This window comes from Nycticebus coucang, chromosome 22 (assembly GCF_027406575.1).
Source record: "Nycticebus coucang isolate mNycCou1 chromosome 22, mNycCou1.pri, whole genome shotgun sequence".
Classification (NCBI taxonomy): domain Eukaryota; kingdom Metazoa; phylum Chordata; class Mammalia; order Primates; family Lorisidae; genus Nycticebus; species Nycticebus coucang.
Window position 1 is genome coordinate 28,351,665 of NC_069801.1, and position 10,937 is coordinate 28,362,601.

The 10,937-nt window shown below is 53.4% G+C and overlaps 1 protein-coding gene across 2 annotated transcripts; it reads left to right on the forward strand.

The window, feature by feature from the left end:
- The first annotated feature begins 4,524 nt into the window (after window positions 1–4,524).
- LOC128574526 (gap junction alpha-4 protein) lies at window positions 4,525–7,297 on the forward strand. Of its 2 annotated transcripts, none has more exons than XM_053575159.1 (2): window positions 4,525–4,625; window positions 5,781–7,297. In XM_053575159.1, the coding sequence occupies exon 2, from the start codon at window positions 5,798–5,800 to the stop codon at window positions 6,797–6,799; it is 1,002 nt and encodes a 333-aa protein (XP_053431134.1). In that variant the 5' UTR covers window positions 4,525–4,625; window positions 5,781–5,797; the 3' UTR covers window positions 6,800–7,297. The 2 variants fall into 2 exon arrangements, with proteins under 2 accessions (XP_053431134.1, XP_053431135.1); XM_053575160.1 differs by lacking the exon at window positions 4,525–4,625 and adding an exon at window positions 4,687–5,250.
- Window positions 7,298–10,937: the final 3,640 nt, after the last annotated feature.

The following is a 10,937-nucleotide window of genomic DNA, read 5'->3' on the forward strand; positions in this document are numbered from 1 at the left end:
CCCTTTGGCCTTCTCAGGGTTCACGCCTCTACCTCCTCCATCCCCATCTCATGAAGTGCATTGCAAGCTTCCTTTGACCATGCATAGCACAGACTGACACATCATATATAGTCTTCAAGCCCAGCCACCTGCCAGCCCCAGGTAAACAGATTATTTTGTATTCATTCACCCTGGTCCAAGCTCCCATGTGGCCTGAATGTTTATGTCCCCCCACAATTCGTATGTTGAAATGCTACCCCTGATGTGATGTTATTAGAAAGTGGGAGCTTCAGGAGGTGATTAGGTCATGAGGGTGGAGCTCTCCTAAATCAGATTAGTGACCTTACAAGAAGAGACAGGAGAGAAATGATCTTTCTCTTTCCACCTTTTTTTTTTTTTTTTTTGAGACAGAGTCTTACTCTGTTGCCCTGGGTAGAGTGCTGTTACATCATCTTATCTCACAGCAACCTCAAACTCTTGAGCTTCAGAGAGTCCCTTGACTCAGCCTCCTGAGTAGCTGGAACTACAGGCACCTACCATGGAGCCTGGCTAGTTTTCTCTATTTTTAATAGTGACAGGGTCTTGAACTCCTGAGCTCAAGCAATCCACCCATTTCAGCCTCCCAGACTCTTTCCACTATTTGAGAACATAGACATGTAAACCAGGACCCTCACCAAGAACTCAGCCCTGCTGGTAACCTGATCTCAGACTTCTAGCCTCCAGAACTATGAAAAATAAATGTTTCTTGTTTAAGCCACTCAGTCTTAACAGCAGACCAAAATGACACCCCTATCAGGTGACAGCTCCCATCTCTCTGCCATTTGCCCCTGGCTCTGGGAAGCAGGCTCTGAAGAGGCTGGGGGTGCACAGAGGCTACTGGGGAGTAACTCCTGTGAATGGAAATGGTGGGGAGCAGGACTAAGAGGCAGGACCTGTCATGGGGAGCTCTGAAGCAAAGATTATCCATGGGAGGCGTCCAGCACTGAGCAGAACGGTAAGGCCTGACAAACCCTTGGCTCCATCATTGCCTAGGGCCACCCCAGGAAGCACCTGTTACATCTGAAGTGCTCACAGGCTCTCCGCTGACCAGGCTCCACACATGGGGCAGGTGTCCTACACAAAAGGGGCTGAGTCTGCCACCTATCCCCAGAGGCTGTTCCCAGCATAGTAGCCAGGGGACCCTGTTAAAGTCTAAATCAGGCATGTCACTCCTCTGCCCAAAACCTCCAAAGGCATCTTACCAAGGCCTTCGAGGGCCCCCAAGATCTGCCCGACCCCACGCCTCGCCTGCTGCCTTTCTAACCTGTCCTCTCCTCCTGACTCACCTGCTCCAGCCCCACCGACCAGGCACACTCCTGCCACAGGACTGGCAGCACAGCTCAGCTGCTTAGTATTTCTTTTCTCTTCTATGTGAAACTGAAACTTACCAGCCCCTGCACTCTCAACTCCCCCTGCTCTGTTTTCCCCACAGTATTTATCAACATCTAACATGTTCTGTATTTTATTGTCCACCTTCCCCCAGCTAGAATGCACAATTCCTGAGGACAGGGACATTTTTATTGTTTCCTGGTTGATCTCCAGTATCCAGGACAGCACCACGGCCCACACGAGGTGCTCAGTAACTATTTGTTTAATTAATAAATTCAGATACCAGCCTGGTGCCCTGCGAGGCAGTGGGGGTGTAAATAAGACCCAGCTGCCTGCCCTCCAGGGGCTCAGAGTCTGATGAGGGAGGGGAGTAAAGACAAGTGAACAATGCACCGAGAGGTGGGGGGGGGGGTATGGGTACAGAGTCTCAGTTTAGCAAGGTGCGAATGCTCTGGAGATCTGCTGCACAGCAGTGTGAATACATTAAACACTATGGAACTGTACACATAAAATGGTTAAGATGGTAAATTTTATGGTACATGTTTTTTTAACCACCATTCAAAATAAGAAAACATTCTCAACACAATGTTCCTGGGGGAGGGGGTAATATATATACACCTACATATATAAAAACATAACAAACCAACGCATCACCAGGCAGGCCCGAGCTACTGAGCACACAGGTACTTCTTACCCAGTGCAGGACAGCAAGGGGACTTCTGGGGGAAGGTGACATCTGAGCAAAGTCCTGAGAGAGTCATAGGGTTCAGCATGTAAGGCTGCTCCACGCAGAAGAGGGGACAGCAGGGACAAAGGCGAGAGCACACAGAGAACCACAGGCATTGGACAGGGCCCAGCACAGAGTGTAAATGAGAGGGGGTGAAGATGGAGAAGTGGCCAGGGCCCGGAGGCTGGATGGCTCAGGCCTTACCCAGAAATCAACGGGGAGCCATTGATGGGTTTTCAGCAGGGCAATATTAGTGTGTTCAGTTTTGCAGAAAGGTGGAGGCTGGGTTGGAGGGGTGGGGCTAGAGGCCAGGAGACAGTCGTGAGGCCACTGAACTGGTGGCTGCCTGAACAGGGTCAGGGCAATGGGAATGGAGGTAAGTGTGGGATTCTAAGGATGTTTCCCAAATGGAATGGCCATGTTGTAGGGACTACTGGCTAGGCTGATCCCAGCTGCTCCTTGTTCCAAGGGAGGGGTCAGAGTTTAAGAGCCTCTGAGGAAGGGGTTAGAGGAGAGAGATGGCAGTCCTGTCCTCTTCCCTCCTTCCCAGGAGATTAGATCAGAAAAGCTTTGGGAGAGCTGGGGCCAGCCCCAGGAGGGAGACTGGGGAGGGAAGGACGCTGCAATGGGGGCGTGGTGAGAAGTAGCCTCCAGGGGCCTCTGTTCTCATGCCCTCAAGTTCAGAACCAAGTGGGGCACTTGTCAGCTTTGGAAATCCAGAAGACCCAGCTCAGCCTGGCCCTGAAAGCACAATCTCCTAGGGCCAGCCATCCCTGAAATTCTGAGCTCTGAGCATCCCCACTTGTTCCCTCAGATGTCCTCCTGCCAGAGCTGAAGACAGAACCCTCAAGGACCCAGCCCTGGGAGTCCAGGGACTGGATCCAGTGGTGGAGAAACAGGGACCCACCTGCCACCTTCTCTGTCCTCAGGTGCCCCGGCCCCTACATCCACTCTGCCCTGAGCTCAGGACCTTTTCTGCTGTAAGACCAACCCACAGAACCTTTTATGTCTAATGTTTTGTCACAATATTTTTAGCCACCCTTGACAACTTTACACACCAATATTATTCTCCGTGCTTTGGATGGCCCATCAAAAAGTACCTCACATTAAGTTTCAACTTCTAGATTCTGCCACCAATAAATACTCATTTTTTTTTTTTTGATACAGAGTCTGAAGCTGTCACCCTGGGTAGAGTGCTGTGACATCACAGCTCACAGAGACCTCAAACACTTGGGCTTAAGCGATTCTCTTGCCTCAGCCTCCCAAGTAGCTGGGATTACAGGCGCCTGCCACAATGCGCAGCTATCTTTTTGTTGTGGTTGTCATTGTTGTTTGGCAGGCCCAGGCTCGATTTGAACCCACCAGCTCTGGTGTATGTAGCTGGTGCCCTAGCGCAGAGCCAATATAAATCCTCATCTTTATCCAAGGTAGCACAGGGGGCCACTGTCTGAACACCTCACAGCTCCAAGCCATCAAGCCTTTGCTCATGCTCATGCCTAGAATTTTCTTCCCCCTTCATCTGGCTGATCCAACCTCTGGGGGAAATATTTCTAACCAAGTTTCCTGGGAGTCACCCAGCATTTCTCAAGACAATTTTCTGAATTTGGAATTTGCCATTATCCAAGGGTTGATATGCTCAAACCCAGCATCAGCCAGTGAGAGCCTGAGGCCAGAGACCAGGTCTGGCAGGTGCAGGGTGGAAGCCTCAGCTCCAGGCCAAAGTCTGCAGCTCGGCAGACGCTCCTTGACGTTCGTCCACTGGGGCTGATGCCTGAACTGATGATGAGCAGGGTCTGCTCTTCAATGTCCTTTGGACGCCTCCGCATTAACCACTTAGAGCCACGAAAACAGCACCCGAGCTAAAGGTCAGGAGCTCCCCGACATCAGGAGACTCCAGGGGCGCGTGTGAGTTGCTTAGTGACCTCTGATTGGGTAGCCTGCCCAGGCATGGGGATGTCGAGAATTCGGGAAGAACCCAGCTCCACCATGGACTCAAGGAAATGTGGATTAAAAGCCCTGTCTCCCATGGGGTTCCCACGACATAATTAGCCCAGTCCTGGCATCCTAGGGCCACCCAACAAACGAGCGGCCCCCAGTCCCTCCTGCCCATCCATCCACCCCTCACGGCTCCGCCGGCCAGTTGCCTGGACCCGCAGCTCTTACTGCAACCCTCTCAAATCCCGCCACCTGAAGGACCCTGGCCTGGGAGGACGCCCATTCCGGGGCTAAAGAACCCGGAGGGGAGGAGAGCTTAGTTACGCAGGAACGCCTGGTGGAAAGGGAGCTGAGGAGAGGAAGGGTCTGGGGATTCAGAGCTCCAACGCACGGTGCCACCTCCCGCGAGTGGGTTCCCGGAGTCTGCACCTCCCAGTCCCCGCCCCCGTCTCTCTGAGGGCCGCGCGGCCCTCCCGCTCGCGTTTCCTGCCCCCACCCCGCCCCGCAGCGCTATTTAAGGCGCCCCCGCCCCGGCGCTGTCAGGTCCAGCCGCGCTCGGGCGGGCGCTGCTCCGGCACCGTCCCCACCTGCACCTGGGCCGCCGGGCAGGAAGGCGGTGAGTTGGGGCGCGGGCGCGGGCGCCACCTGCCAGCCGGAGGTGGGACGGGAACGCGGTGCCGCCGCAGTGGGGACTGGGGGTTGCTGCGGGACACAGACCGCCCGCCGCTCTCCCAGCTTGCGCAGCCAGGCTCCGTGTTAAGTCGGGCTCTTACCGTCTTCTCCTTGAATCCTTAGAGAGCCCTAGGAGGCGGGAATATTACTGTTTGCACTTGACCAGAGAGGAGACTGAAGAACTCAAAAGATTGTTCTTACTCCAGGCCCCAGTTAGTAAGAGAGAGCTAAGATTTGAACCCAGGGAGGCTCCAGACCTTAGCCGTAGGCAGCCTGGTTGGCGCTTGGGAAATGGAACCTCCCCAACCCTCACTCCTTCCTTCTCCCCATGGTTTTGGGAACCTGTGGCCTGTGCCTCCTCTGCCCTGCAATGACAATTCCTTTCAAGAGCCTAGAATTTGTCGGCCACGACTTTGGAGGGGAAGGGTGAGGGTGGAGGCAGAGGACAGGACCAATTGTAACTACTTAAGCTGCTCCTTATTGCTGACACGTGGAGCTGATGGAAGATGCTGCCTTCAGCTTCTAAAAACCCCTCACTGCAAGCTCAAAGGTTACAGTGAGGCCAGCAGGTGAGATACAGGGATGGGGGCAGGGACCTGAGACTTTGAGTGCCTAAGAAGCTGCTGATAACACCTGTGCCACCACCATCCCCCACTGTCCGGAGGTCCCCAGCCTTGGGTGAAAGGGAGGAGGGGCATGCACACCTGTGCTCCCTTGGATAACCCCCTCAAATTCTCTGCTGGGGGTCCCATAGGCAAAGGACCCTCAACATGATCCACATCTTCTTGGGCTGTGGTCATCTGGGGCTTTGACTAGGGTCAAGAAGGACACAGACATGATTAGGCAGAGACCCCAGCCATACCCAGACCATTCAGAGAAGCAGGTGGAGGCCATGAAAAGAACTTGGCAGCTGTCCTCCAAAGATGCGCTTTGGGTCCCGCTGGCCTGCAGAGCGTGAGCACCCAGGCCAGTCCTTCACCTCCCTGAGTCTGGGGATTCTTGGAGGTAGAGTGGGCATGGCAGCCCTCCTGGAGGCTTGCTGCCAGGGCAAACTGAGAATGATGCCCTGCTGACATGTCCATGCTCTGTCTCCCTGCAGACGGAGGCCCTGGAGCCATGGGTGACTGGGGCTTCCTTGAGAAGCTGCTGGACCAGGTCCAGGAGCACTCCACTGTGGTGGGCAAGATCTGGCTGACAGTGCTCTTCATCTTTCGCATCCTCATCCTCGGCCTGGCCGGCGAGTCGGTGTGGGGTGACGAGCAGTCGGATTTCGAGTGTAACACAGCTCAGCCGGGCTGCACCAACGTGTGCTATGACCAGGCCTTCCCCATCTCCCACATCCGCTACTGGGTGCTGCAGTTCCTCTTCGTCAGCACACCCACCCTGGTCTACCTGGGCCACGTCATCTACCTGTCTCGGCGGGAGGAACGGCTGCGGCAGAAGGAGGGGGAGCTGCGGGCACTGCCAGCCAAGGACCCACAGGTGGAGCGGGCACTGGTGACCATAGAGCGTCAGATGGCCAAGATCTCAGTGGCAGAAGATGGTCACCTGCGGATCCGTGGAGCACTGATGGGCACTTATGTGGCCAGTGTACTCTGCAAGAGCGTGCTAGAGGCGGGCTTCCTCTATGGCCAGTGGCGCCTCTACGGCTGGACCATGGAGCCTGTGTTTGTGTGCCAGCGAGCACCCTGTCCCTACCTCGTGGACTGCTTTGTCTCTCGCCCCACAGAGAAGACCATCTTCATCATCTTCATGCTCGTGGTTGGACTCATCTCCCTGGTGCTGAACCTACTGGAGCTGGTGCACCTGATGTGTCGATGCCTCAGCAGGGGGATGAAGGCCCAGCCAGGCCAGGATGCCCCCCCAGCCCAGGGTACCTCCTCAGACCCTTACACAGACCAGGTCTTCTTCTACCTCCCCATGGGCCAGGGGCCCTCATCCCCGTCATGCCCCACCTACAATGGGCTCTCATCCAGTGAGCAGAACTGGGCCAACCTGACCACGGAGGAGAGGCTGGCTTCTTCCAGGCCCCCTCTCTTCCTGGACCCACCTCCCCAGGGTGGGCAGAAATCCCCCAGTCGCCCCAGCAGCTCTGCTTCCAAAAAGCAGTATGTGTAGCCCCTGGGGCTCAGGTCACCCAACAAGAGGGGTCCTGAGAAGTCTGTCTGCCTGAGGTGCCCCTCCTTGAAGGCTCTGCAGTGGTGACTAGACTGGGGAAGCAGATCTTGCTGACCAGGGGACCTCATTGCAAGTTGTTCTTGAACAGCTGGGGCCTTCCTGATGACCAGAAGGCACTATGACTTCTATGTCCAGATGTGGCTTTGTCCCAGGCACAGAGGGAGCCAGCTTTGGGTGTTTTGACCAAGGGTTGTGTGGGCCTTCTAGCCTTTTTCACCTGACTGAGAGGGACCCAGAGGCAACTCATCCCAACCCCACCCTCATGGAAGATTAGCCTGTCCAGGTTGTCCTCACAAGGATCGAGGATGCTGGGTCGGGCTTGGTGATGCAGGCGGAGCCTGTGTTGGATCTCACCTGTCGGGGACTGCTGCCTCATCTTCCCCACTCCTTCCTAGTTCCACCGTTTATGCTTCTAAAATAAACAGGAATTGATCACAAGCTAGGTGTGTATTGATGCTGTCATGGTGTGCTTCAGGGTGGGGCACAGGCAGATAGCCATTTTGACAAGGCTTTCTTTTCTTTTTGTCATATAATCTGTCTTTGGTCTCTGCAACCCCAGCTCCCGCCAGCACCTTAAACTTTCAACAGCCCTGAGTCCTAAGTGTTTTGAGTTTTGAAATACCTTGGGTACCACACTCTTCTTTTCATCCCCACTGCCCTGGACCATTAATCAATGGCCAAGCAGCATCCTTGCCCTGCCTGCCGCACCACCCCCAACAACAACTCTCCAAGCAAGCCTGCCAGCTGAGCCCATCACAGTCCAACTCATATGGGCCCTGCATTCCCTCCTCATCCTGGCCCCCTTGGTATTTCAGAAGGGAGGCTTTGGTAACTTGTCCTTTCTACCTTGACCCTTTCTAGTCTACCCACCAGCAAGAGTGACTGAAGGATCTATATAAGTGGTTCTCAAACTTCCTGATGCCGCGATGTATTCTCCTTGTTACAAAGGAGTCATGACCCACAGTTTGAGAACTGCTGATCTATATCATCTCCACTCCATGCACCCAAAACTCAGAACATACAACAGTGTACAGAAGTGGAAGGGACTGAATCCTGCCAATCATTGCAAAGGCTGGGGGTGGGGGTGGGGAATGAACAGCTGCCTTGGGTTTCAGTGGGAAGGGAAAGAACCCTGAGATTCAAAAGAAGAAACTGCTCATGCAGAGACCTAGAGGAGGGGAATGGCTGGGGCTTGAGGGGGTGCTTGTGGCCTGATGAGCCCCCTAGAATGCATTAGCTACAGCTGAGGACCAACCCACTGTTGGCCAAACTGACTTCACATAGAAGATAACGCAGGTAAGGAAGGCCCTCAGGTAGTGACCCTCATAATCAAGATGGTCATCCTCCCTACCCAGGGACAGCTGGGGCTGGAGGAGGGAAGGAGTCCATCTCCTGTGGCCACATGATTCTCTTGAGAGCCATGATGCCTTTATCACAAATTGTCACTGTGGCCTCTCTCCCATCTGGATAAGTGTCTAAAATGCCAGTCTGCACCCCAGGGCTAACTCACTGCTCACCCAGCAAGTATGAATGCCCAGCCTATAAGTTGTGGCCTCTTCCAGCTGTGGCTTCCATCGTTCCTCTGAATCCCTGGGGTCCAATCATACCAGCCTCCTGTGGCTCCCCAAACTCAGCCAGTGTGACAAACTCCCACCCTGCTCCTTTGTTAGCCTGAAGTGCCTCTTCCCCCACATTCCCAAACCTCACAACCCTGGAAAAGGCACAGCCTCAGTGCAGAAGAAAAGGTGAAGTGAGCTTTTGGCATCAGAGGGTCCTGAATTTAAATGCTGCCTCCAACATGTTCAAGCCATGCCATCTGGAGTCAATCATTTCACGGAGTCTCAGTTTTCTCATCTCTACAATGCAAACTGCCTCACACACAACAATAAATATTATAGAAGAGCAGATGACTGTGCCTCGTTCATCACAGTCATGCCTTCTACCAAGGCTAACATACATCCTTCCTCTTCCAGGAAGCTCTCCTTGACTTCTGCAGCTAGTCTCCAGTGATGACGTGTGTCTCTGGGGGATCTGGACCCCTGCTTAGTAGGTGCCCATGTCAGCATCTCTAAGCATCACCAGGAAGACACTTACTCACAATGGGCCTAGCCCAGCATTCATTCACTTTGGTTGTGAAATAAGAGATTGAGTGAGACAGGGATTGAGTTAGGGCAGGAAGGAGGCTGTCCACATGGTGCAGGGGTATGATGCCAGGAAGTTGAGGTCTTCTTCTAAGAGATTCTCTCCTACCTGGTGGAGGCCAGAGGCTGTGGGTTAAAGGTTGGTCTTAGAGCCAGCCCTACCCGAAGGCCCCAGGACCCTATGTAGGGCTTTCCCCTCATGTATCTATCCTGGCTTAGAAAGGTAGAAAGAAGAAAAGTTTAGACAAGTGGAGAGGACATCCTTCCCCTCCCTCAAAGCTCACCTGCTCTGAGGTTGGTGTTGGGGATGAGGTCTGGACAGGACTCAGAGGCTTGTGGGCCTTCGGCAAGAGTGGGGTTGTGTCCTAAACTGGTGGCCACACAAACACAAGGGCAAATGGGTTGGGGGTTAAGAGTTTGGGGTGAGGACTTATGCAGGGGAGAGAGGCTCCAACTCTACCCTGCCTGTGCTAGTTGGCTAGGGCTGAGTAACAGCACCAACTGAATGGCTTAACTCACTGAAAAAACACTTTTTTTTTGAGACAGAGTCTCACTATATCACCCCTGGTAGAGTGCTGTGGCATCACAGCTCACAGCAACCTCCAACTCTTGGACTTAGGCGATTCTCCTGCCTTAGCCTCCCGAGTAGCTGGGACTACCGGTACCCGCCACAATGCCTGGCTATTTTTTTGTTGTAGTTGTCATTGTTGTTTAGCAGGCCTGGGGCCAGGTTCAAACCTACCAGCCCCAGGTGTATGTGGCCAGCACCCTAACCACTGAGCACAGGTGCCTAGCGAGCCCACTGAAATGTGTTCTCTGAGTTCTGGAGGTTGGAAGTCTGAGATGAGAGGCCCGAGGTGTTGGTTCCCTCTGAGGCTGTGAGGGAGACAGCTACTGGTGACCCACTGGCAATCTTTGGCATTTCTGGCTTTTGGACACACCGCTCTCACCTCTGGCTTCATTGTCGCATGGCACTCTCCTTTTGTGCATGTCTGTGTCCAAAATGGATGAGGACTCATCCTAATGACTTCAATTTAACTTGAAGACCTCTTCAAAATCCCTATTTCTAAATAAGGTCGCCTTCTGAGGTGCTGGGGGTTAAGGCTTCAATATTCTTGAGGGAGGGACACAATTCAGCCCATATCTCCACTCATCTCCAAACACAGGCCAGGGAGGCTGAGGAGAACGTCAAGTACATGTTAGACAATGTGGCCATGATGGGACATAGACGGGTTCACAACTTTCTTCTCCGGTTTCTTCCTTCTTCCCCCCACCAGCCTATCCCTCACCACCACCAAAATCTAAGTTGATGAGCAGCAGCTCTCAGTCACAGAATGAGCCATAGTCTGGGGTTAAGAGACTGGGCTCCAGCCTCCCACCTCTCTGACTCACTTGACTATGGTTCTTTTCCTTCCCTAGGCTTCAGTTTCCTCACTGTAAAATGAAAGGTTTGGATGGAAACGGGTATGCAACAATTAAATATGAAGAGCGTTGCGTGGGGTACCTTGTCACTAATCATTGATCTAAAGATTATGAGTGATGTGCTATTTTTCATGCATCAGAAGAGATTCAAAGTTATTTTTATAATGAGATCAATTCCAGTCTCTTGAATTCACAGAGTGGGAAAGAAAGGGACGGGGTTATGTGGAGTGCACTGGGAATTTTGCATAACCCAAGGTCATCTTATCTGTGACCCATGGGAGCATGTGAACGTCATGGGCCACACATAAACCAAGCAGAGAGCTGTCAGGCAGGGTGACATCAGAACTGCTCCCCAACCTACCATGCTGGCTTGCTGGCCTCTGGGTTGCTGACCTCATGGTTCTGCTGCTGACCACCAGGACCTTGAGTGAGGGGAGGTGGTCCCTCATTTCCTTCTCACACTAACCTCAGCATGACCGTTGATGTTGGCAGGAAGAAGTATCCATCACGGGATT